This window comes from Pyrgilauda ruficollis, unplaced genomic scaffold (assembly GCF_017590135.1).
Source record: "Pyrgilauda ruficollis isolate IOZ18807 unplaced genomic scaffold, ASM1759013v1 scaffold57, whole genome shotgun sequence".
NCBI lineage: Eukaryota > Metazoa > Chordata > Aves > Passeriformes > Passeridae > Pyrgilauda > Pyrgilauda ruficollis.
Genome location: NW_024527377.1, coordinates 6,456,953 through 6,482,480, shown reverse-complemented (window position 1 = coordinate 6,482,480; position 25,528 = coordinate 6,456,953). Strand labels below are relative to the sequence as shown.

The 25,528-nt window shown below is 44.4% G+C and overlaps 3 protein-coding genes across 6 annotated transcripts in view; 2 read left to right on the top strand and 1 right to left on the bottom strand.

Moving 5' to 3' along the window:
* Positions 1–1,233: 1,233 nt before the first annotated feature.
* On the bottom strand, positions 1,234–6,473 carry THG1L (tRNA-histidine guanylyltransferase 1 like). 3 transcript variants are annotated; one of them, XM_041482158.1, is made up of 6 exons: positions 6,289–6,473; positions 5,358–5,534; positions 4,798–4,967; positions 4,016–4,104; positions 3,327–3,434; positions 1,234–2,775 (listed from the first exon to the last, which is right to left on the bottom strand). In XM_041482158.1, exons 1-6 carry the CDS (start codon positions 6,471–6,473, stop codon positions 2,614–2,616), a joined length of 891 nt encoding a protein of 296 aa, XP_041338092.1. In that variant the 3' UTR covers positions 1,234–2,613. The 3 variants fall into 3 exon arrangements, with proteins under 3 accessions (XP_041338092.1, XP_041338093.1, XP_041338094.1); XM_041482159.1 differs by lacking the exon at positions 6,289–6,473 and having other exon boundaries at positions 4,798–4,963; positions 5,358–5,484; XM_041482160.1 differs by lacking the exon at positions 6,289–6,473 and having other exon boundaries at positions 4,798–4,872; positions 5,358–5,424.
* A 142-nt stretch (positions 6,474–6,615) lies between these two features.
* Positions 6,616–14,198, top strand: SOX30 (SRY-box transcription factor 30). The gene is made up of 5 exons (XM_041482021.1): positions 6,616–7,424; positions 8,603–8,842; positions 10,087–10,260; positions 11,376–11,853; positions 13,762–14,198. Exons 1-5 carry the CDS (start codon positions 6,818–6,820, stop codon positions 14,129–14,131), a joined length of 1,869 nt encoding a protein of 622 aa, XP_041337955.1. The 5' UTR covers positions 6,616–6,817; the 3' UTR covers positions 14,132–14,198.
* A 4,676-nt stretch (positions 14,199–18,874) lies between these two features.
* The window catches only part of ADAM19 (ADAM metallopeptidase domain 19), a 33,247-nt gene continuing 26,593 nt past the window's right edge, over positions 18,875–25,528 (top strand). Inside the window, exons 1-3 of one of the 2 annotated variants that reach the window (XM_041482149.1) lie at positions 18,875–19,033; positions 19,375–19,454; positions 22,547–22,617. In XM_041482149.1, coding sequence (XP_041338083.1) covers positions 18,973–19,033; positions 19,375–19,454; positions 22,547–22,617 — 212 coding nt within the window. In that variant the 5' untranslated portion in view covers positions 18,875–18,972. Of the gene's footprint in view, positions 19,231–19,374; positions 19,455–22,546; positions 22,618–25,528 lie in introns of both variants that reach the window. The other variant, XM_041482150.1, reaches the window with a different exon arrangement.

Here is a 25,528-nt window from a genome sequence, read left to right as displayed (position 1 = left end):
AAATCTGTGATTATTTGCAGTTACCCTTCACTGGTGCAACCCTCCCCTGCAGCCCAATCTGGGGACCGTCCCTGGATGGGGGACCAAACCCCCCTGCCCCAGGCCATGAAATCCACCTGGGCAACTGGCAGTTGCAATGTAATTTAATGTGCAAAAGGATACACAGGGCACAGTAATTTCACTGAGGAACAGCAAGGAAATGCTTTTTTATAGGTTTTACTATAATGATTCACCATCTCCATTAATGTTTCGTAACAGGTTCCTGTATCTTTAATGCTTCTTGTTACGGCAATACATCAGCCACAAGTTGTTCACCAACTTCAGAAGAAACACTTCTTTCTTCACTGGGTCCCAGTACAGGACTCCTGCAGCTACAGAAATACCCGTGTGTTGTGTGTGCCACCAACACCAGGCTGCTGCTTGAGCCTTGGGAATAGCTATTTTCCCCTACAGCTGCAGAGTCATATAAATGCACATCATACACATGAAGATACCACAGAGAGTTTCTTTTTCTAGCATTTATCTTAATACAAATTAAAGGCCATGGTTGTACAGATAATCCTGATCATGGTTCCAAAGTCTGCATCCATACGTGAACAGCTATGTTGACTTGTTACATATTATTGTAAGAATGAGTTAATTAGAAAACACTATGACCTAATACAGACCTGTTTTTTATATACACACACAATGTACATACATAAATATACTGTAGGATGTATCAGGCAGCCATAATATATAACATTAAAAAACCTATATAATACTTTCCAAACATAACTCATGGCTGCCAAATTATTTTTTTAATCTTTCATTTGTTACCAGGCTGAGTAAATTCAGCTGTTACCAGTTCTGGAACAGCTGCTTCGTATGTAATGTCCAAAGTCAGGCACCAAGCAGTAACACAAAATTTCAAAGTCAAGTAAATTGCATTTATGTTAGAAGATAAAAAACCAACAAAGTTCTTATGAGCAAATAACTGGTGCAATGATTCATTCTGAATCATTATCTTACCATCGAGCCACATCCTCTTCCTAGGAATCACGCAGCCCATTCTACAAACTAAAACCAAAATACATTCTCTCATTGCATGTACTTAACCAGTACAGAGAAGTAGGGGGGAAGCCCTGTGCTATTATAAACTCACAGACTCATTGCCTAATCTCAGGAACAACTCACAAAGTTGAAGTTTACATCAGCACCTGGTCAGGGTTTGTTTTTTTTTTAAAAACCACCAAAACCATATTGCCTTAAATGTGTAAGTTCTTCTTCAAGAAGGGGAAACAGAGTAGGCCGATAAGAGAATTCACAGGAATCTAACTCAGTACTGTGGTCTTCTTCAGTCACACTTGATTCTTTCTTTCTAATTTTATGGCCAGTCCCAACTGCTGACCATGTCTTTGTTAGCAACAACTGGCCCAGTTACTGTTCTGGATGTTTTTGCAACCAGCTTCTTTAAAGGCAGTAATAGCCGTATAAGCACCTATCATTATAGCTGTATTTCTACACTAAAATCGGTTATTTCCCTCAAATTCCAATTACACTGGGAAAAACCCCTCTCCATGAGCAGAAATATTTCTGCTCTGAGAGGTCAATTTTGACAAAGGGTCTTAAGTGACAGTTAAACCAGAACAGAACTGTGCATGGAGCAGGCAACACACACTCCTCCCTTCCCTCTAACAAACGTGAATTGGCAGCACTGCTCTGTCTGTGTCATTCCCAGGCAGATCAGAAAGCAGCAGCACAAATTTTTGTTGGCTCCCTCTTTCCAGGCACCTGGAATGTTCTGCTGTGTTGTGCTGTATTTTTTTTTAAATATGTTGTGTTGTGCACAACAGGAGACAGGTGAATTCCCAGGCCATGGAATATGAGGAAAGATATCCACCCATGTCCTAACAGAATTCCAGCCTGTGCAGTATCTTTATTAACTTCACTGCTTGGAACTGTCACCACTTACTAGTTCAAGTCCCAGGAATGAGAAAGGCCACATAATAAAATACAGCAGGGAAGGTACTATTATTTATATTTTTTAAAAGTATAAAAATCCTGTACATTTGACAAATACTCTTAAAATCAAGCATAGAAACCTGCTAGGCTACTCCATTGCATTTCAATAAGAATCAGACATCAGGCAGCTGAACTGTTTGTCACTCATTTGACTAAACACACCAGTCTTGAAATTTAATACTAAATCCCAAATGAAGTATTCTGGTCCATCTCAGTTAAAACAAAAATCAAACTAATAATTTTCTGTTCAAATATTCAGGCTTTTTTATAGTTCAGCAGTACAATAAAATACCTCATTGTTTAAATGCTATAGAAATACAGGAAATTTCTACATACTGTTTTTACAAATACACATGTACAAGGCAGGAACAGTCTTAATTCATGATGAGTTCTTAACATTCAAAATATAGTATGATTTTAGCCTTCCATGTGGGCATATCCTTGTATGTCAGACAGCACCAGTGTCTTCTTTTTAGGCAGCAACAGTGCTAAACCCTTCTGTAGTTGCTGAAGAGGGTTCCAGAACTCTGCCAGCCACCCTTTGTATTCCTCACTTGCCAACAACCCAAGCAGAGCAAAATGTAAACTACCAGTTATGCTCATCAGATATCAACTATCCTCAGCCAGAATCTCAGGATATTCCTCCCAGAACTGGTCCCCAATGATGTCACAGTGCAGGGGAACAACTTTAGTCTTAGTCCGGGTCACTTCCACTTCTTTTTCTTCTTCTTCCTTTGGCAGTTTTATTTTCTTAGTGATGACTTCATTAATCTGAAAATGACACATTAGCAGATATAAAAGGCTCCAGAGTGGATTAAATAATTTTAATAAAAAAACAAAGGACAGGAATTTCTCCCACTAAATCAATGATGCAATTGTAAAATAATGAACATTTACAAGTTATCTTAAAGCAGAAAAGGACTAAGCCAACTATGAGCTGAGCCACCTTATTGAACAGAAGTTTGTAATTCCTTTGCCATGGATATACTTGGGATCTAATCCTGGGAAGGCCCTGGCCCCAGTGATACACACATTGTCATCTGCTGATACATGTTTCATCTCAATAGTCATAATTTGTATCTAAGCCAGACTGCAGAGACTGTTTTTTATATTATGCTCATAGAAACAGCTCTGAAAAACATCTCCAAAACAATGAGTCATCTTACACACACTGATATGGCAAATATAGTTAATTTTAAGATATATTTATTCCTATACATACACTGGAGATACATGTGGTGCTCTTACAGCGTAGTCTGTCTGCCACACTGTAACTGTTTAAAATATCAGCCCAAAGCAAGTGGCAATAGGGTTTTTTTTACCTTCTGCCATATTAGCACAGTTCCTTTTCTATACATCAAAGGTTCATTGTTGTAGTTGATGTTGAATTCAGAAAACAAGATTTCATTCTTATCTCCAGCCAAAGTTCCCTGAGAGGAAAGAAAAAGAAAAATACTCTTAGAGAAAACAAATAAATTATATCTCTAGGATAGAGGAGGGGTGAATATTGGAAGCCAGACAGACATTTGTAAAGGTTTTTCACCTTCAAGTCATGAGATTTAATTACTTCTCTCAACAGAGGAGTTAATTCAAAGAGGGTTTTTATTACATTATCAAGACAAATGGAAGACAGTCAACAGATTCCAGAAGAAAACAGGAATAATCTGCTAAAGTCTGCACAAGAAGACAAAACACCACAGAAGGGACAGGCAATCAACAGAATCTGAATTCTGCCACTGTTCCTAATGTGTCTGGATACTGAACATTTTATGACATTTCTAAGACTTCTGAAATTGCTAACTAAGAACTTAAACCCTGCTAATACTTGACCAAATGACATTATTTCCTAGTGGTATTAATACCTGCACAACTGAAGAAGTTGTTGACTACACCCACAAAATTATTACGGTAAGAACAGACAAGCCAGGGCTGCTGGGCAGACAAGACACTTTGCAAATCTTATGATTTCATTTTTAGCTGTAAAAAAACCATGACTTGAGCAGACTCTTACCCGGAGCCTCTCCTGTGCTTGCCCTGGTGTCAAACCACCTCGCTGCACAAGCATCCAGAACACTGTATTATAAAGGTTATTAATATGGCCTAGAGAAAACAGAGAAATGAGTGTGAGGATGGTTCTTTAACAAATCTGAGTGACTGCTTAGGAAAAAACAGCTTTATTTCCAGAGCTGTAGCCAAGAAACAGCCAAGAGTAATGGGGCATTAACATAATCCGTTTCTAAAGATGACACAATGCTTATAATACATTTTTAAGATACTGTATATCATGACTAGAAGACAGATTTCATAAATGAAAAAGGCACAGCAGAGGCTGAAGGATGTTTATGTATAATGTAAATTATTTTCATTTGACAGTAGGGACTAGGTACTGACAAAGGTCTAGAGACAAATCCAGTGGTCTGTTCTAACATGGAATATTCAGCACTTTTGATTCCTACCTGCTGTGAAACTGAATATTCACATCTCTTCATTAAAGATTACCTAAGCTAAGCCAAATCTGAACATCAAAATTAATTTATTAATTCTATTAGCAGTTCTAATATTTCTTGTGCTGAATTCACTCTCAGGATACAATAAATTTAGTTGTAGCCTGAACACTCCAAATTTCAGCCAGTACCCATACAAAGCCCAGAACAAGTGTAATACTATTGAAAACTATGACCCTACCTGTTCTTTCACTGACAACTGTATATACAAATACACTGGCAGAAAAGACATTTCTGTTCAGAGAAATGAATTCAACTGCACAAATCTCTCTTTTTTAGGAACACTTACAATCTGCTTGCCTCCAGCTGAGGTAGTCCTTCAAATTCTGGTTGCTGGGATACAACACAATTCGTCCATCAAATCCTGGTGGGTACAGAAGCTGCTGGTCCTTAAAGTAATCCTTCCAATAGAACACGTAACTTGAGGAAAACTGGGAGACCACATGAGTCATGAACTTACTTGCAAACACAGAACAAGAGGAAAAAAGAAAGAAATACATTAGTGTCATTATATATCTGTGCTTATCTGAGGTATCAGTAGTGATAATTCTAGTGGAGGAATGGCACAGAGACTTTTGAACAACAGAGGTACTGAAAATTGCAACATTTTCTTAAAGAATGGCTGTTTATAATGTTTTGATTGTTTATATAACTTTTTTTACAAGCTCTGTATTACTGAACATATTTTCCTGAAAGATCACATGTAAAGAATCCACATTAAAAACTTGGATTAACTGCAGTGTAAGCACCAGCCCTCCTCCTAACCTCTGTGTGCAAGTAAAGGCAAATCTGAAGAATTATGAAGAGATATTAAAAAGAAGTTCACTTAAGTATCAAAGCAGCTATTACCTTGCTCTTCTTTTAAACCACCTGCTCTTCTTTTTGAAAACAAAACTATATTCATCACTCTGTCCATAAGCAATAGCAATATCCTCCAGTTCTTGCATCACTGTCTGGGCACACTTGGTCATCAGGTGCAGAGCACGGTCATCATTCGGCTTTTTGAATTCATGCTGTTCAGAAAACCTTCAAAGCAAAAATGGTTGCATAAGAGTCCCTTAAAAAGCTAGTAAAAAATGCTAACATATTCATTTTCCTCATATTTGCTTTATATGAATATTGATTTCCAGTATTCTGTCAATACTGACAAAAGAATTCTCTCCAGGTCTGAAAAGCAAGAACAAAAATCCTCATTATCCACTCTGGATAACTCATTCTCTTTCCCACCAGTATCTGACCCTAACCAGTCTTTCAAAGCAGCTGGTTTATGTATTTTAATTGGAAATTGATAACAAATGCTACTCTGTAAACTCTCTTTCTCACGGGGTGTCTTTAATATAGAGTCGAGTAATGGTAACATTATCAATAAACTTGTCAAAACTCAAGAGCTTTACCAAAACCAGAGATAATATCCCAACAAAAACCTATGTTATCTACCAGCCGAGGGAACTGTGCCCCATTTATGCCGAGGGAAGGCAAATGCCACACAGCCACTGACTCCAAACACCAGTACACATCCCTGGACAGCAGCTGCTGTCCCTCCCTAGCACACCCAAGGACCATTCCCCACCATCCGGCTCTGAAGCCGCCCATGAAAACAAAATCCCGGTGGAATTCCGTGCCCTGGAGAGGCCGAGTGGGGGACACGAGGATGCCTAACCCCGCACCTGCCGACTGACACAGGCCGGACCGGAACAGCCCAGCGCAGCCCGGGCACCAGCAGGACCTGCTCAGCCCGCACCCGCGGGGTCCCCGCACGCCCGCCCGGCCCTGCCCGCACCTGTGGAAGTTGCGGCCGTCCAGCCGCACCACGATCCAGCAGTTGGGCAGCACCGTGTCGTCCGCCTCGAAGTCCCGCACGTACTCGAACTTGCTCTTGGCCATGGCGAGGCCGCGGCAGCCGCGCGGGGAGCCCGGAGCGCAGCCGGCAGCGATGGCCGCGGCCGCCCGGCAGCGGCGCAGCATGACCGGCACGGAAGCGGAAAGAGCGGCGCCCAGCCCTTCTGGGCGGCCCGGAGCAGCGCTCGGTGGTGCCGGAGGAGGGCGGGCGGAGCCGGCGGGCGGAGCCGGGGCCGGGGACTCGTGCGCTCCGGTCCGAGCGCGCCGAGCAACGAGCACGGGATGGGCGGTCGGGGCGGCCCCACCGGTGGGCGCGGGACGGGGGGACAGCGCGACCGAGCCGGCGGGGCTGGGGCTCGGTGCGCGCCCCGCGGTTGGTGCGGGATGCGGGTTCGGTGCGCGCCGGCGGCGCGGGGCCGCGGGGAGCGTTGGCGCAACGGTGGCGGCGGCCGAGGAGCGGCGGCGGAGCGATGGAGCGCAGGGTCAGGCACTGCCGCTTCCGCGCCCGGGCGAGCCCCGCCTCGCCCCCCAGGCACAGGGAGGTCATGGGCCCCCTCGGAGGGCTGCGCGTCCAAGTGCAGGAGCACCCGAGCCGGCCCGGGCACAGCGAGGGAGCGGCGAAGAAGAGCAGGTGCATCTCGGCTCCGGCGGCGGTTGAGAAAGAGGCCCGGAGTGCTATCAGGAGAGAAAGGGACCATGAAAGGGGCAGCGGTGACCGCCAGAACGAGGAGAAGGTCCTGGAGCAAACTGGGAATAAGTCCTGGAAAAGAGCTGCCGTCCAAACGGAGCGACCCAACGTGACCTATGAGGCCCGCCCAGTGAAGGTGGAGAAGAACGATGCCCCGGCTGGATCCCTGTGCGAGCTTGGGAACCCTCCTCAAGATCAGAATATCCCGGTCTTGTTTCAGTCCTTACCTCCCAGGTCCCACGTACAGCTTCAGGGCCCTCTTTCCTCGCAGCTGATGCATGTGACTCCAGTGCCGGTAAAACAAGTGCCAGTTCAATTGCAGCCTCTACTGCAGCGGCCAAAGATTGAAACAAAAAATGTTCCCCTCACAGTCCTGCCCTCGGATTCAGGTATTATGGTCAGAGAGAGCTTGCAGGGTGACTGGTTATCAGGCAGGAGAACACAAGTGGAAAGGTCATGTTCGAAAAACATCCCTTTGCATAAGCTGGGTTTAGCACAACTCTTGCACAGCATAAGACACAAAAGCATGGGAGAACAGAGTTCTGTAGTGGTTTGTTACAATCAAGGCAGTTTTGTCACATTCCTCCCTGTCTGCATGAAACCCCTTAGGACAGCATTCAGAATTACACTGAGTTGTGATTGCAGTTTTAAGGTCAGGAATCTGCTTGATTTTTAAAGCTATAAAGTAGTCATATATCTATCTGAAAAGCTCTGGACTGGTTAAATTAAGAGCATTTTGAAACATCTATATTAGAAGTTTTGGGTTTTTTTAATATCTAGACATTCAAAATTAATTACTTAAGCAAGGTCTTAAAGACTTTTTCCTTTTATCAGTGATGTGAAAGAGTTAATTTTTAAACCTTTTCCAGGAGTAAATTGCTTGCTCAGGGATCAGTTTTAAGGGCCTGTGGATTCATCATGTTGCCAGCTCAGTTTAAATGCAGCCTGTGTTTACAAAGAGCCAAAGCCAGGTATCACATAACAATCATTTGGGAACACATGTGCCTCCAACAAAATGAGTGCCCAAATCTAAAAACAGGAAAAAAATATATATCTCAAAAAAAACCCCAATTCAACAAAACCCAAGCAGAAACCCAAAACAGCAACAGCCACGATTGAGAAGGCAGGGACTGCACAGGTGTGGGACTAAGCAGCCTCCCCATCCTTAGTGCTAGTCCCTGCATCCTTAGGGTTTTGGTTACGTAGTTCTGGTGGTGATAATAAATTTGCAGTGGTGTGGTCTGTGCTATGCAACGATTAGTTTATCATTTCATAAGAAAACAAGCCAACTGAAATCCAAGGAGCGTTAATCTAGTATTAGCAGTCCCTGTTTATATCCTTTTTTTTTAAATTATACATTGCTAAAGCCAGGTAACTGATTCCTTGTGCAGTGACTCAGCAAAGGGCAGTGCAGGATTTTGTAGGAGCTGCTCTCCAGATGTGCACTGAGTTTCATCTGTTCCAAAGCTCCGGTGATGCTGTTACCAAACACCCTGCGGGTGTGATACTGAGTGTGAGCTGCTGTCTCCCCTGGAAGGTGATGATCTTTCCTTGCCTTGTTGCACAGGGATGCCAGACACTCCATTCAGCAAGACCAAAAGTGGCCGTGTGAAGCGTCCCATGAACGCATTCATGGTGTGGGCCAGGATCCACAGGGCTGCTGTGGCCAAAGCCAACCCCGGGGCCAACAACGCAGAGATCAGCGTTCAGCTCGGCCTGGAGTGGAGCAAACTCACTGAAGAGCAGAAGCAGCCCTATTACGAGGAAGCTAACAAAATAAAACTGAGGCACAGGGAGGAATTTCCTGGTAATCATCTTAGTTATTTACCTGAATGATTTAGAAGTGCAGGGCTTTTTGGAAAATTGATCTCTTGGATTAAGGCAGTTAATAGAGATAGAAAAAAAGTACAGATATTTCAAGCACACAATCCTTCTGGGTGCTTGAAATGATGAATTTTTTAAAGCATCCAAAATGCTGGTGCTTAGAACACTGCAGATGCAGAAGCTTTTTTGAATGCTTTAATAGTCTAATGGCCAGAGAGTGAGTTTGTGTGGCCTGCTGCATCTGGGCAGCTCCAGAAACAGCTGCCCAGGTGGCCTGTGGTGACACATGTGTCCGTTTCTTAAAAGCAGGAAAGGGAAATGTCACAGGAAACACAAACAGCATTGTATTCTGTGGGATTCTTCAACATGTAGACTTCAGGTTCCCACATAATGGTGTAGAAAATGTTTCACAGCCTTTTGTCAAGTGTTAAAATTTGTACCCTTAACAATTTCATTTATCCAGAATATAACAGAATGTAAAACACTTTTTAAAAAGCTGTTGAGATGCCAGGTATTGTGATCCTTTCTCTCTCTGTTGTCATAATGCTGCTTGTTCATGATCCTTCCTAATCTGTCATAAAGAAAAGAGCATCACTCTCCCTCTCTCCTTGCTTGTTTCAAAAAAAAAAAAAAGTTTCTTTAAAGTTGTATTAAGAGTTAACCTGTGTAAGAAACCAAATAGCTCAGTGTAAATTCATAATATATTCTTATGACTGTTAGTGTTTGGTTAATGTTGTCAGGCAAAGGCAAACCTGCTCTTCCACAATCTGTCCAGGGTTCCCAGTGGATATTTTCAGTTATGTCTTGTAACTTGCAGATATATGTAAGACTTAAGGGGTCTTATGTAACCATAAGGAAAGACCACATTTTGAGTAGCCATGGTTTTCCTCCACACTGCCCACAGTACAGTGAGTGTCATGTTCTTCTTAATGTGGTTTCCTCAGCTGGGCCACATAATTCCCCAGTGTTTGGTATTTTTTTGTCTCACAAGCAGCTACTACTTGGTAACTTCTAAACAATACCCAAATATTTCTGTTTCATTTCCATCTCCAGTAAAATTCCCCATTTCTAGCTCACAGAAACAAATGGAGCATTGCCATTGCCTCAAGGAGCAGGTTTTGGATTTGTCTTATCAGATCCTTCAGAATTACAGATAACATAGCTTTAGATAAATAATTAAACCATCCAAAATATTGGATGTCTGCATCTTTTTTTCATCTCTGACAGGTTGGGTTTATCAGCCAAACAAAAAGAAGTGTTCTCCACCACCTGGCTCTGCTGTATTTTCGGGCACTTCCCAGAGTACCATCACTACAAATCCAGCTGGCACCCTTCCCTTCTCATCACCTACTTATTCTTTTGTCAACACCAGTGTTAAGAACAGTATTGGACGTCCAGTCTGTGAGTTTTCAGTAGTGAATTATTTTAAAAATTCAGAATTTACCTGTTCCAGTAGTGACAAGGCAAGGGGGAATGGCTTCAAACTGAAAGAGAGTAGGTTTAGATTAGATGTTGGGAAGAAACTTTGCTGTGAGTGTGAGGCCCTGGCACAGGTTGCTCAGAGAAGGTGTGATTATTTGCCAACACTTCTTTCTACTTAAGATGCTAAGCTACAGCTGCTTCTTTCCCTTGTTTGGTCTCCACCTCACAGATACCCTGGAAGGATCCTTCTTTTTTACAAAAAGTCCACACTGGCAGTGAAATAGTGTAAGAGCCCCCAGACCAGTGCAAGAGCTGATCTGCATATTCCTTAGAGAAAGAGCTCTGGCTCTGTCAGTGAAGGGATAGTGGATTTCAACTGAGCAAACAGCTCAGATCCAGGCAATGGCATTTTCCTCTTTAAGCATACTGGAAAGGACTGCTTTCTTTGCAATGAGACAAGAAAATGAAATGCCTGATTATTCTGTGTGGTAATACTTGGAGATACTAAAACAAAAGAATGCTCAGCTTTGTTCTTATGAAGTTCTGAGTTAGTGATGTCTGAAAATTGCTATGCAATGTGTTGTGAAATCTTTCCCTATAAAGGCAATCCTGTTGATGAGGTGTGATTTCAAAGTGTACATTGAAGTTTGTGCTCTGCAAAACATTTCAAAGTAAAAGTGTCTAGTGGGTACATTCATTGATGAAATAAGAAAACATATTGGGGATTGGGGTGTTTTAGGCTCCTCAGCACACAGATTTGTTATAAATTTGGCTCACTTCACATCAGTAGACTTGTGAGGTCTTCTGAGCTGAAGGCACACTCCATCCCATTGGTGGGGCCTTGCTAGGACAAGACAGAGCAATGGACCCACATCAGCCACTTCCTTCCGCCTGTGGGTTTCTGTGCAACGAAGCTTTCGTGTGTGGGCTCCAAAACCATCTCAGAATGGTGCCACATTAGGTGTATGACATGAGTTGCTGGGAAATGTTTCAGGGGGAATTATTCTATACCCAGAAATGCTGTGGTTTGCTGTGATGCTGTTTGTCAGAACTCTCTGTTCCTGTCTGATAAGTAACTGTTTTATTTCCTGAAGGTGAGTCTCCCGCAATCCGTCTGCCGGCTTCTTCCATCCAGCACGCTGTGCCCATGACCCTTTTCCAGACCACGGCTGCAAGCACCACCTCAGTGGCTGTTGCAGTTCCAACCCTGCCCCTGCGCTCTGTGGTTTCATCACAGCACTTTGCTGAACCTGCTCAGACAGAAGCTTTTGTATCACCTGGGCTCAATTTCTCCCTGAAGAGACCTGCACCCGTTTTTGCTGAGAGCTTCAGCAACAGAAACCCAAGTAACATCAGCAGCACTAGTGGCAGGTTTTCTGTCTCTAACAGTGAGATCCCAGGGATTTCTGTTTTTCCTAGAGGCATAGCTCTTCCCCAGGCTACCTCTTTTATTCCCTCACCTGCCTACGTGTCTGCTCCCATTGGACAACCAGCCAGTTTGTTTGGAGGAACGCCTCAGTTTCCATTTTGCCACCCTTCCTTTATACCTGGACCTCGCTGTTTCCCCTCAAGGTAATGAAACCATTTCAATACCAGTAAGAAAAAATGCTGAAAGGCAGAGAATGTTTTCACTTGCAGACAGCAGGTGGAGCATTCAGAGGGAAAGAAGCTCTGACCTTTCTGTAGCTGCTGTGTGCTGGGACCCCCTGGCCTCAGCCTGCTCGTAATACGTGCCCAGTTACTGAAGGCTCCATAGAACTGTTGCAGTAATTGGCACCCCCAAGGCCATGGAAAACAGAAGTATCTTCTTTCCTTTATGGGTCTAAGTGCAGTTGATTTCAGCAGAAGAGCATTAGGTAGAGATAATGTAAATATAGTTTGAAAATGGTCAGATAGAATTAGCGTGGGTGTGTCCTGGAGGTGTCTCCTGGGTACACTGTGATTGCCATAAGTACTAATATTTCTGAAACCCAGCCTGGTGGGAAGTGTCTGCAGAATTCCTGTGTAAGTAGTAATTCCTAGTTCTTCCTTTTCAGTCAATCAGAGGTCCTCTAATCAAAGAATTTCCAGGCTAACAGATGTAGCGTCCTGTGGGTGTTTGTGTGTGAGCACGCACAGGACGCAGCAGTGCCCTGGTGCAGGTGGCAGCTCAGACACCAGGCATCTGATGCTTATTCTTTACAGGGCATCATTTTGCTTTCATGACTCTGCAGGAGCAAACCTAACAAATTATTATGATTTTTAGACGTAAATTTTGCCTGTTTATGCACTGTTGTTCTCACTAGCGGCAGCAACCAATATGTTCCTGTGGCAATAAGATCACCTGGTCTTCTTTAATTAGGGCTCATGATGACCCATCAAACTCAGAAGAACTTAATGAGCTGACAACTGCAATACAAGACATTTCTATTTTTGAGGTCCTTTAAGGAAACACAGAACACATATTCCCAAAATTGCAAAAAATGATCTTTGCTCAGCCCTTGGTGAATGAAATGAGATGGTTTTGTGAGACCTGTGAGAGAGAAGAGTTCTTGTAGCATAAAAGACTGTTCTGATTTCACACAGTAATGGACTTCTGAAGTCCATTCATGCCAGCTGAATACCAGCTTTGCTAATGCCAGGGTCTTTCTAACACAATGATTTATAAGTTCTCTGTCCTATAAACTAATTTCTTGCATACAAGACTCATGATTTCTGAACTGAAAGTGCAGATGTATGCACTAAAAATTTAAATATTAGATTGGAATGTTGATTAGTCCCTTTGAAACCTCAAGAGATATTGTATCAATGTCTTTACAATGCCTGCACTGTGGAGCTCTATTACTTCTTCACATATTTTTTTTTCTTCACATGTAGTGAATTGCTCTAAAACACTGTAAATTACAATGCCTGTGTCTTTCTGCATCAGAATAAAAATTCAGGCATCTGCCACTGGAGGAATACAGTAACTTCCTGCAATTTACTATGTGGTTACTTTTTAAAAATTTATTACTGTACATTCTTTAAATATTAACATTGACAACCACATATTGGGCACAAGGACTTCCTGTCCTGTTTGATAACAGTGTAACAGATGTAAGATCTCACTAAAAATTACAAATAAGAGCATTTTACCCCAGGTCTGTCACAAAATTTGGCATACAGAAATTACACAAAGTGACTTTTGATGCTTTTTGAAATTAATCTGAGTATGTTGGTTAACTCATTGTATGCTGGTTTATCTATAGTATTATTTGATTAATAAATACAGTGGGGTTTATGTTTGTTCTCAGAGCAACCTTGTGTGTGCGTGAGGTTGAAGAGATGCTTATGCACAGAAATGGAATCTGAGTTACTCTTGTTCTGGCCCTAGTGCTGAAACTAGGCATGGTTTTAAATTTGTATGTTTTCAAAACAGGATAAGCTGAGTAGCACAGAACATCAGTGTCCTTGTGCAGCCCTGCATTTCTGAAAGCCAACCTTGAATCTCTTCCCTTGCAGCACATTCCCACTCAGAGCTCCGTTTGGCTACGGGAATTTCTCCAGCTCGGTGCCTCAGTGCTTTGGCTTTTATGAGGAGAGGAACCAGAGGCAGGAGGTGATATTTTCCACTCTGGATGAAGACTATCGTTTCAGGGCATACTCAGAAGAGAGGCTGTGTGAGAACCAGCCTGTCTGTGGGAGCCCTGAAGTCGTGTCCTGTCAGAGCACCTGCAGCGAGGAGCGAGTTCTGAGCCCCCTGCCGCAGCTGGACGTGGAAGTGGTAGAGGAGGTTTTGCCATCCCCCCCATCTACTCCCTCCAGCACTTATATTGTCAATGTAACTGACAGTGATGAGGAAGAGGAAGTAAAGTTTTTTCAAGTATTGTAATTTTTAAAACTTATTATAATCCAAAGAGATATTATAGAATGGGAAATAAATGTTTTCCTCGACACCACTTTTTCAGTCAGTGTGTTCAATGGGAAACCCAGGTAGCTTTAGTAAGTTGCACTGGTCCTCATCTTTTGAAGAGTCTGATGAGCTGTTTGTATAAGAGGAAAGTCTTATAAATAGCATAAAATGCCTGTTCATGTCTAAATTCTCACTGAAAGCTGATATGGCCTGCAGGAATGCATGTGGCCAAATGTACAAATCCCTCCACAAGTATGTTTTGGGGTATAAAACAGCTGTTTGTGAGATTATTCTCCAGATCTAACTTCCCTCTTCTCCCATCTTTCTTTTTATACCCTGTGGAGTAGGATATCAGACATACTTCAATGCACCAGAATCCAGAATGGTACACAACTGTTGTGGTTTATTCTACCAAGGCCAGAGAAAGGGAAGACTGGTTTAACATATGCTGGATATTCTAATGGGAAACTACTTGTGAGGGTGACCCCTTCTTCCCTCCCAGCTAGAGCTGATGTCCTGGAGTGGTTGTTAGGGATCTGTGTCTGCAGGTCTGTGTCACTGCAGCCAGCCCTCAGATGAGCTCTCTTGAAGGCTCTTCTGTCTTGTCTACACAGAAGTGAAAATTACACAAACAACCCACTCAAACCTGGCTTCCTCTGCATCATCCCTCAGCATGTCTGGCAGCCCTGCAGCTGGGAAAATGTGATAGAAGAGGTTTTTAGTTCCCATTTCTAGGTGATTTTCAGCTCACCCACAAATTTTCCCATAATGCAGATTCCTGAAGTGCCAAGTATATGTGCTGTTACTTCTCCTCCTGAAATGTGGGGAGTGGCCAGTGTTGGCAGGGCCAGTGCCTTGGTGGCTCTGTGTCCTCCTGCAAGTCTTCATGGCAGTGCAGAGGGTAATTGGGACATAAGAGGGACGTGTTCTACTCTCTTATAATTATTTTCTTCCTTACTGTTCACCTTAATGTAAACTAAAAGCCACCTTGCTTCCTTTGCAGCTTGAAAAACAGATGAAGATTTTCTGTACAAAGTTTGTTTTCCTCCTGCTACTGTAAAAGTCTAAAGACACTTGGTGCTTTCCAGTACATCACTGCTATTCATTTACAGAGACAACTTTCTTCTCCAAAATTACTGGACAGTTTTATGGAGTGGATGTTATTAAAAGCCCTTGTGCTGTTATGCCTGTTTCCCTTTTCTTATTAGAATTAACAATTTCAGTATAGGCACTGTTGTGTTGGAGAAGGTTGCAGGCAGCACAGAGAGGATTATAAGTGTTTCACATGTGGAAATAGAGTTAAAAGATGTGTCTACAAATATAATCATCTTCAAGTTCACTTGCCTGTTGGAATGAAGCAAAAGTCATAGTAGAAAGTGGTAGCACTGACCCACCCTTTAAAAGAAGCACAGGGAGTGCTTTGATACCCTTCTGCTATCAGCACATCAGGACAAGCCCTTGTCTAGCTCCTGATCATCTTACAGCACTTCTCCCTCTTTGGCAGGACAGCTGCTCCAGGGCCCTTCCAAATATTCCTGCTGTCCTACATGGGTGGTGGAAAAGCAGAGCTGAACAGAATATTCTGGGTCAGCTGAAGCTGCTCTCAACTGTCAAGACACTGGATGAAGGAGTTAATTCTTGAATCTCCCAGTTTCCTTCACAGATTCACAGCCTCCTTCCTTTGATCATTTCAAATGATCTGAACCAGAAGAATGTTCTGTAAAATGGGAGATTTCACATTCCACTCGAGTCAGCCAAAGCTGTAACATTTCTCTCTTCAGTGAGTGTGTCTAATGCAGAGGTTAGGCAGGACAGTCCTCTCCCTTCTCCCTTCTCCTGCTAAGACTTTGACTCTGGGTAAAGTTTCCTTCAGTGTCAGCAGGAGTCTTCTCAGAGCACTTTGTTCCACAGCCTTTCCTAAGAGAGTTCACATGAAATGTTACTGAGCTGTGGTACATGTCTCAGTCATTCTCTGCTCAAGTCTGGTTCTTGAACAGGCATTTTCCTCTCCCTGGGTCCATTTCTTGGACAGGCCTAATTCCTGATTTACTATGAACATAAAGGGAAAATCCTCATCTTTTGCACCCCAGCTATCAACAATAGCATTAAATCATCTTGAAAATTGTCAAGCAAGTGCAGAACCCCCTCTGCAAAAGCTCTGTCATCAGCTTTGCCCTGGGGAGGCTGAAACACCTCACCCTTGCTCCGGGGGCTGCACGGGGGCTGCTGCTCCATGCCTTGGCCATGGGGATGTAACAGATGAGAGAACAAAGCAGATTTGAAATTCCCAGCTGATACTCCTAATCAGGCTGTTTGGATCCTGGAGGAAATGAGTCTGAGCCTGTGTAATTCTTAGATAACCAGGAGTCTGACCTTGTTCTGTGAAATCCAGCAAGGTTTTGGGGAAGAGCTTTTGAAGAGGTGGGCACAGGCAGGATCTGACTCACCCTGTGCCAGAAACAGCATTACAGCACCTGAGCACTGTTAATAAGGCTAAAATACCCAGAATTTTTCTATGCAACAATGTCTCAGTAATGTAAATTATATATATATACTATATAAAGTTATAAATATAATATAAATATAAACCAAATATTTATTTATAATAAATAAATTTATTTATTTATAATAAATATTTATTATATTTATAAAATTATAAATATAATATAAATATATATAAAATTATAAATATATATATATATAAATAAAACCTATATATAACCACTGCACAGCCTGTCATTATATTTTTATATACAGGGAGTTTCTGGTGGTTTTAAAGTGAGATATCCATTCTCATATTACTAAGATCCAAAGGTAAAAATATCACTATATAACGAATGTAAATATTACACATATTTTATTTTTATGATATTTGACCACTGAAAACAATCACAAGCAGATAGTTGTTGGCCTAAATATTTTAATAATCTTAACATAAGGCTCATTTTTTTCCATTTTGTGCTTTTTTGAGCTGATCTTCTTTTAGAGAAATATATAGCTAAATTTGAGTCTAAATTTGGCTTGCATTTTTACTTATTTATAATATAGACATGCACAATAGTGCCATTGTTTTCTTCTATATTACAGGCAGCTATAAATAACTAGGGGAATTCACGGGGAAAAAAAAAAAATCAAGATTTCCCTTCAGGATATTCCATATGATTAGAAAAGAGCTGAAATTTTCCCCCTGTATTTTTTGCTCTTCAAAACAAGAGGATTTAGTTGTGCCATGAAAATTTATGACCTCTCTATGGGTCAGCTAAAATGTCACTTATAGCCCTCTCACCCTGATTATTCCCTCTAGGTGTCCTTACAGTGCCTGACTTTCCTCTGCCAGAGTGATACCAGGAATAATCTGACCTTCACAAGATCAGAGAGATTCAGTTTGTGAAGTGCTGGGGGACAAAGGGGACATATGTGAGATATAAACCAAAATGGTATCTGCAAAAGGGAACAGTCACCTTTCCTTTGGGCAGCCCTGGCAGAGCCTGCAAAAACCTTCAGTATAAAATATATTAGAGTTTTCAATGGCATAAATAATACTCTGGACAAGAGAAAAAAATCATTACTGTTATCTGGCAAACCTTGATTTTGAAGGGAGTATTCACTTCCTACCAGCCTGATTTACTTATACTCTCTACACTTATAACCTCTCCACATGCAAATTGTCCCCATTTCTCATTTCCCTGGTGGTTCACCTACACAGACAATTGAAGCACAGAGATGAACAGAAAGGGTTGAATGGAACATGCAGATCAATGTCTGTCTGAAGAGCATGGTTAAAAGAGGTAATGGCTCTTCCTGCCACTCGGAGCTGACCCCATAAAAATCCGTGTCAGCCAACCCTGGCAGCGTTGAGTGGGGCTGCAGCTGAGCTGGCTGTCACACACTGACACAGGAAAGGCAGTCTGTGGGCTCAGCGTGTGCAAGGAGCTCCTACAGCACCATGGAGTCCCCCAGTGTTTGCAGCTGCTAACCTCGGTGTGGCCCCACTAACCTGGGCTCTCCTGTCCTGCTGTGACCCCGACCCCACGGGCTGATTCAGCAGCCGTGCATCCCCCAGGTGCTCAGCTCCCTGAAGGGCAGAGATCCAGCAAAGAGATGATGTGTGGACTTCAAGCCTTGGCTCAGCCCTGAAGGATGCAGGAGAAGACAGGGATGCTCCTTTGGGAGCCTCATGGCATGATATATCCTCATGGATATCCCTGAAGGGCAGCACCGGGAATACGAGCACTGGATGTTCCCAAGTCCTTCTTTAAGCCTGGCCCTCCCATCGGCCATAAAGGGAAGAGAGGCAGACAACATAGTTTTGCTTCTGCCCTTTTATACAGACACATAAAACTCTATGCTGTATCCCTTCAGGTGTCCAGGAGTAATGAATTTCTAAGGAATGGAGAAATTTAGGATGTCTCTGGAACCACGGAATCAGCTATGATAAGATTGCACATAAATATAGCAAACACATAAATAAACAGCTCTTGAGCTCCTTCCTTCCCCCAGCTCTCCCCTTTTTCCTAGCTTTGGAGGCACAATGGATTTCCGCGCTGGCGAAGGCGCTGGAGGGGAGGTTTTGCAGGGGGAGCCCCAGGGAGGTGCTCAGGTTTCCCCCTGCCCCGGAGCGGGGACAGAGCCCGGCTCAGCCGCGCCCCGCGGGGCAGAGCCGCTGGACCACCGGGAGTATCCCGGGATGTGCGGAGGGAGAGCAAGAGAGGAGGGGGCTGCGGGGCGGACGCGAGCCTGGAGCGGTGGGAGGGGACAAGCGGCGCCGGGCGGGTTTATAGGGCGGCGGCGGCGGCGGAGAGCGGTCCCTGCCCGGAGCCATGCGGGGCCGGGGGCTGCTCTGCGGCATCGCCCTCTCGCTGCTGCTGCGGCCGCCGCCCCGTGAGTGCGGGGTGCCCGTGCCGAGTGCGGGGTGCCCGTGCCGAGTGCGGGGTTCCCGGTCCTAGTGCGGGGTTCCCGGTCCGAGTGCGGGGTGCCCGTGCCGATTGCGGGATGCCCGGCCTGGAGCTGTGCGGCAGCCCCGCACCAGCGCTCCGGCTGCGGGAGCGCCCGGGGAGGGAAGCTGGGAGGATGGATGGGTGAGTGGGTGGGTTGGGGAGATCCTCCTGTTTTTCTTACAACCAGCGCAGAGCTCCCTCTCCTCTCCCGCCCCGGCTTCGTGCTGCCTTGACCCCGGGCTGCGGAGGGGCCGGGATGCTGAGCCGCTCCTCTTGTCTCCGCAGCCGCGGCCGCAGAGGAGCGGCCCCAGCCCGAGGTGGTGGCGCCGCGCTGGGCAGCCCCGGGTGGCCCCGGCAGCCCCAAGGTAGGTCGCGCCCAGCGCTTGGTCTCTGTTGTGTTCGCAGCCCTGCCTTTGCGGGAGCAGGGGGGTGTCGCGGGTAGAGCAGCACCTGGCGATGCGCGTTTGGGGTTTGCTAAGCTGTGGGGATGAGCAAGGAGCTGCCACAGCTCCTGCAGATCGCAGGAAAGGCTGTGTGAGCTGGCTGGTGCATCTGGGAACTGCATTCAGCCTGCCTTCTGCCATGCCTTAAAGCCTCGGTCTGTGTCTGTGAAAGGGGAGCGGGGCCGTACAATCGGTGGCATTTAGGGAACGGCTGGATACAAGGATCCGCTGTAGGAGAACATAAGCCCAGAAAGCCATCTGTGTCCTGGACTACACCAAAATAAGTGTGACCAGCAGGTCAAGGGAGAGGATCTGACCCTGTACTCTGGTCAGGTGAGACCCCACCTGCAGTGCTGTGTCTGGGATCCCCAGCACAGGAATGATATCGACCTGCTGGAGCCAGGCCAGGGCTGGGCAGTGAAGATGCTCCAAGAGCTGTAGCATCTCTCCTATGAAGACAGACTGAGAGTTGGGGTTGTTCATCCTGGAGAACTCTCTGGAAAGACCTTGTAGCATCTTTCAGTACCTAAAAGAGCTACAAGAGAGCTGGAGAGGGACTTTTTACGAGGGTGTGGATTGACAGAACAAGGGAGAATGGCTTTAAGCTGAAAAAGGGCAGGTTTAGATTAGATATTTGACAGAAATTTTTGACTGTGAAGTGACAAGGCACTGGAAGAGGTTGCCCAGAGAAACTGTGGGTGCCCCATCCCTGGATGTGTGCAAGGCCAGGCTGGATGGGGCTTGGAGCCATCTTTCCTAGGGGAAGGTGTTCCAGCCCAATGGCATGGGGATGGAACAAGAGGATCTTTAAGATCCCTGCCAGCCCAAACTGTTCTCTGGTTCTGTGAATCCCAGCTGTGAGGGTGCTTCACTAGGTAAGAAAAGCCAACCAGCAGCACAGGTGGGTTTGGCTGTGTCTCAGACACTGTGTGTTACTACAGCTCTCACCCCTGCTGCTCTTCCATGGGTGGATGAAGGGATGTCTCAACAGCGTCCAGACTCTGACAATCACTGAGGTCCAGATAACATCAAACACAAACCACAGTTCCCCTTCCCAGGCTTGGTGTTGTTGCAATCAAGAAGTAATTGCAGTTGTGAGACTGAGAGAAAGAGGAAAGTCCACAGGATGTTTTTTATATTGTGAACCAAAAAAAGGGGAAGCTCAGCATTATGGAAACATGTCATTTTTCTTGAATATAGTGGTGTTATTTGGGAATTTACTAATGGGTCTTTTCCATAATATGAGACTTTCTAAAACTTATCATTGTGTCCTATAACACACAAAAACCCCTACAACGACTCTCTTGTGATCTTAGTTCTTTTCAAAATGCCCTTGTGATGCTGCCTGCAGGTTTTGGTTCTGTTATTGATAGTCATGCAAATACATCTGGAGAGCATTTCCCCTCACATAAATTTGCTGGGTCTCAGGGGTCGCACTTGGTTTGTTTCGGGCAAGTTCCCATTGGCTCTGAAATGAGTGTTAGCAAAGCTTATATACAGCTGGGATATTTCATTTACACAGCAATTGATGGACTGAAGCAGTGGGATTACTGAAGGAGGAGGGAGGGTGATATTAGTAATAATGATGTTAGCACAACCTTTGTGAAGAGATTTTATGATGATGGAGACCCTCAGCTATTGGCAAGGCAGCCTTACAGTGCTTTCATGTTAGTGACTGAAGCACAGACCTGCCCTCAGATGAATTGTGCACCTGTGATTTAGTAAAAGAAGCTCTGCCTGTTGCAATTATCCCTTTTTGTATATCCTAAATGTATTAACTTGCTTTGCATCATCTGCGTGGGCCTGATGCCACATCCTGGAAACTGAAGGAAGGATGAGCAAAACCCAGAATATGAGCAGGGAGCTGATGAAAAGAGATACTTGTATTTGCTGAAATGGCAAGTGAGCATAACTCTGGGCTGGCAGAACATCCCATTCAGTCAACCTTGCTTTCTTTCACTTTCAATGTTCTGTTCCTCAAGGTCTCCTCCAACACTGATTCAGAAAATACTCTGGGTTAATAATTTCACCAACTCTCATGATTTTCATGATTTCTTTTTTCTTCCAGCTGAATAAAGTGCACTGTTATATTAATATGAGCTATTTCCCTTCTGGGGAATTTGTTCATCCATTTTCTCTGTGAGAAAGCATTCAGACTTGGAAACCCCAAAGTGACTTTACATAGTGGTTTTGCTTTGAGGGAGGTAAAACTGCAGACCCCAGAACCTCTTCTAGTTGCTCCTCTAAAAATCTCATTCTACGCTTTTCCCTTTTTTTTTTTTTTTTTTTTTTTTTTTTTTTTTTTAATGTTGGGGTTAGTGTATGCATTTGGAATTGCACTAAGAAATTGGGGTGCATTCTGTTCAAAGCAGCAGGCCCTGGGGATGCCCAAAATTCTGTTTGTGCAATGGCTGGGGTCTGAAGGGTCCTTGTTCCCTGCCTTTCACTGGCACTTTCTGCAAGTAAAGGAATGAAGTGAGAATCTCTGGAAGAGGCGTGATTCCTCTCGTCCTGAAATAGGCTCCTAAAAATGTCTTTCTGCTGTGACAACAAAGGAATCTTTGGTTAACTAGCTCAGATATTTGACTCTTCAGTCTCTGGGGCAAGCTGGGATGTCCTGTGATGTTGTGCTGAGCACAATCTGCAGCAGAGGGACATGCAGGGAGCTCTTCCCATCCAACTGCACCTCCAAGCACTCCAATACAAGGACCTGTTGCCTTGCCTGAGCACTTTATTTCTCCTGAGACACCAGGTGGTGTGTCTAGCTCAGGTACAGCATCCCAGCAGATGCCTGCACTGCTTCCTGCCTCAGCATGGCTGTGCTGTGGGATGCAGCAGTGTGCCTGGAGCTGGGAGCCACTGTGCTGCATCCCCTCCCTGCCCCATCACTCCAGGTCTGAAGTAGGAGGAAGGCAAGGGGTGGTTTAAGGTCAGCTGCCTTTTCCAGTTTGTATTTGTGGATGTGTTCATAAGGATGATGTATGAGTAACAGGCACCCTCTCCCCTGCACGCAGCATCCACCCCGAGCTGAAGTTACAGTGGAGGCAGAAGGCCAGGAGCTCGTCTTGGAACTGGAGAAAAATAGGTAAGTGTGCTTGTGCCCTGCATTGTGACCCCACTTCAATAATGAATAAGAATTACAGTGAGGTCAACAGGAAAACCTCCACTGACTTCAGCAGGATTTTGATAAAGACAGGATGTGGAAGTCCTTCACTGGATTTCAAGGTTATTCCGAGTCCCCTCAAATGTTAATCAGCCAAGGAGCACATTATAGCAGAGCTTTGTCAGCAAAAAAAAACAGATGGTGACCTGGCCCTCAGTGTGTAAACTTATTTTTGCATCATAATTCTTCCTACATTAACTGGGAAATGTTGTTGATATGAAGCTCCCTATTTACCAAATGGCTCAGTGCTTTAGAGTCAGTGTGACTCTAACGAGGATTTTATTTGCTGTGATCCAAAGAGGTCCTTCTCTGCTTCCTAGGAGAAATGATCTGACAGTTTCAATTCCATTAGTGCCCTTCATGCTAAAGCAGACTGAAAAATTGTTTCTGCATTAACTGAAATGCAGCCTCCTCTCAGGCATGTGAGAGCAATGCTGTGTGCTTCCATAGGGGGTGATGCATACTGAATTCAGCTGAAGCTGCAGGACATTAAGGTAGGGAGAAGGATTCTGGTCTGGAGGCCACCCCAGAGCCTCTCTGCCCTGTGAGTACATTAGTTTCCAGCAGTGCAGTAGCAGCTGGGAATTTAGCTGCAAGAAGTTTGTTTTGCTCAGCAGTCCACTTGCACTGTTGGTGTTTTATTTGTTTTTAAATGGGCTTGAAGATTTATCTATGGAAAGACAGCCAAATGTTTGTCTCCTAGAATCAGTAGGAATAATAACCTCAGAATAATGACCCTGTTCATATTTTACATGTATTTTATGGACATCCAAGCACAAAGATTGAGGGCTCAGCTATCCTTCTAAAAGAGTGAAATGTTAGAAGATCTTACTAGTTCTGATGGCAGTGCATACACCTAAATGGCAGTCAGGGTGTTTTGGAGCAAAACCAGGTGGGTTTTTGTCACTTTCTGCAGTAAAGCCTGAAATGTGATGTCTGATGGAAGATGAGTATGAGATGTTTTCTGTAAAAAGTCACAAAACCTACTGAGAGTTCCAGTGCTGCAAAAACCGGATGCTTTTCATAGGCAGTCATGGACCTGTGTAGAACTAAACAGAAACAGCTATAAATTCTGTGTATTTTAGCATGTTTCAGCTGGGAAAACGAGGCCAGGCACCATGAGCACTGCTAAGCCAGTCCTGCCTGGAGGAATAGCTGCTGCTGATGACAGTGGCACCATGCCAGGTCTGATCTGAGCCTGGAAGCAGCACAACCTCTGATGCTGCTGGGGGTCTCCTTCCAGGACTGCCAGGCCTTGCTGATTCCGCAGTTGCTATGCAAAGGTGAATATTTCTGGCACAGCAGAAGCTGGCCAGAGAAAGGATCCTTGCTGAGTTGATGTGTTTGGGCTCCAAGCACAGTGATGTAAGCTCCAGGTGCTCGCGGGAGCGGTGCCGTGCTATTTCCAGCACAGAAAAGCCCTTTGCTGGTGTTAGTAAACAGAGTTATAATAATAGAAGGTTCCTATTGTGTTTATTTCCTGAAGTGCATTTTCATTCATTGAGATGTATACAGACAGGCTTGGAAGTGTGTGCACACACTTCCACTGCAGGATGGATCTCCTTTACAAGTGCTGATGAAATAGCACTTGGTTGAAAACCAGCTGGTTTGGAGCTTTTAATTTTTATTTTCAGTGGAAAATGCAGGTGATTCATAGATAGCAGTGCTTCACGTGGGAGTCTTGCTAGGCCTGAAGTCCTTGCTCAAGAAAGGTGAGGGTGCAATCACAAAATGCAATTAGTGGAAGGGCTCCACTTCTCAGAGACTTGTGAAAGTGCTGAAGTAGATGACAGACTTAAATTAAAAGAGGAATGATGGAGCACTGTGTATTTATCAGCACCCATAGAACACTTTTAAGTGGAGACAAACCTCTTCTCCTTGTTGAAAAGTGTGGCAAGGCAGAGCCCAGCCTGGGTTGCTCCACAGCACCCAGGAGCTCATCACTGCTCGTGCTTGTCTCACAGGGGAAGCTGAGTTTCTGGGTGAGGTTTGGGGTGCTGAGTAGCTGCAGCATCCAGGACTCCTTCTGGGAAGAGTTTGTTGCCCAGGCAACAGGAGAGAAAGTGAAATCCCCCAAGTGGGAAGTGTCCCTTCAAAGCTGTACAAAATCTGTAAGCTCCAGGCTGCAAATTCACATGAAGATGGGCATAAGAGAACTGCAACTTCAAGGAAGGTACTTGAGGCTTTTTTTAAACTAAAATAAGCCTCAGAGAACTGGGCCATTTAATTGCTCCAGTTTAGAGGAGCATTTGGAAATGGGCTTTGCTGCTGAGGTTGGTGCTGTGCTCCCCCTCTGTCCCTGGGTCAGCACAGGGATGTGAATGCACTCACCTGGCTCACATTTCACTCTTGTTTCCACATCCCAGACTCCCATCATTCAAAGAAAGCATGAAATTGCCATAATTTGGGTTTGGTTGGGATATGATTTACCCAGTGGTTCCCAAAACTAGAAAGGAGATATGCCAATCCACTGAAACTGCTTCTCGTGATGTTCTTGGTGGATTAGGCAGCCTTATTGCACATTCCCTACTCTCCTTCTGGAGAGACAATTGCTTTGAAAAGTGAAGGAAGTGTCATAATCTGTACTGTAGTAGGGATGCTAGCTTTTCTAGTTTCAATATGTGGAAGAAATGTTCACACCATCCAATTTCATATTCCATACGAAAAGGACATCATGTTCATCCACAGAGGTGAAACACAGAAATTATTGCATATCTTGCTTCAGAGCTGTGCCCAACCCAGTGTTTTGTAATAAGCTCATCACACATCTGCATTTGGGCTTCATATATCTGTGAATACAATTATTGCATTAGCATTTAACATCATATTGCAT

What these genes read in the sequence shown, in the direction of transcription:
- THG1L (XM_041482158.1), bottom strand. Translation starts at nt 6,473, where the DNA reads ATGCTGCGCCGCTGCCGGGCGGCCGCGGCCATCGCTGCCGGCTGCGCT. An exon ending in TGGTTTAAAAGAAGAGCAAG is followed by an intron (nt 4,968 to 5,357) that starts GTAATAGCTGCT and finishes TGTGTTTGCAAG; the next exon opens with TAAGTTCATGACTCATGTGG. An exon ending in CTGTGCTAATATGGCAGAAG is followed by an intron (nt 2,776 to 3,326) that starts GTAAAAAAAACC and finishes TGTCATTTTCAG; the next exon opens with ATTAATGAAGTCATCACTAA.
- SOX30 (XM_041482021.1), top strand. Translation starts at nt 6,818, where the DNA reads ATGGAGCGCAGGGTCAGGCACTGCCGCTTCCGCGCCCGGGCGAGCCCC. An exon ending in CAGTATTGGACGTCCAGTCT is followed by an intron (nt 10,261 to 11,375) that starts GTGAGTTTTCAG and finishes TATTTCCTGAAG; the next exon opens with GTGAGTCTCCCGCAATCCGT. An exon ending in CCTCGCTGTTTCCCCTCAAG is followed by an intron (nt 11,854 to 13,761) that starts GTAATGAAACCA and finishes CTTCCCTTGCAG; the next exon opens with CACATTCCCACTCAGAGCTC.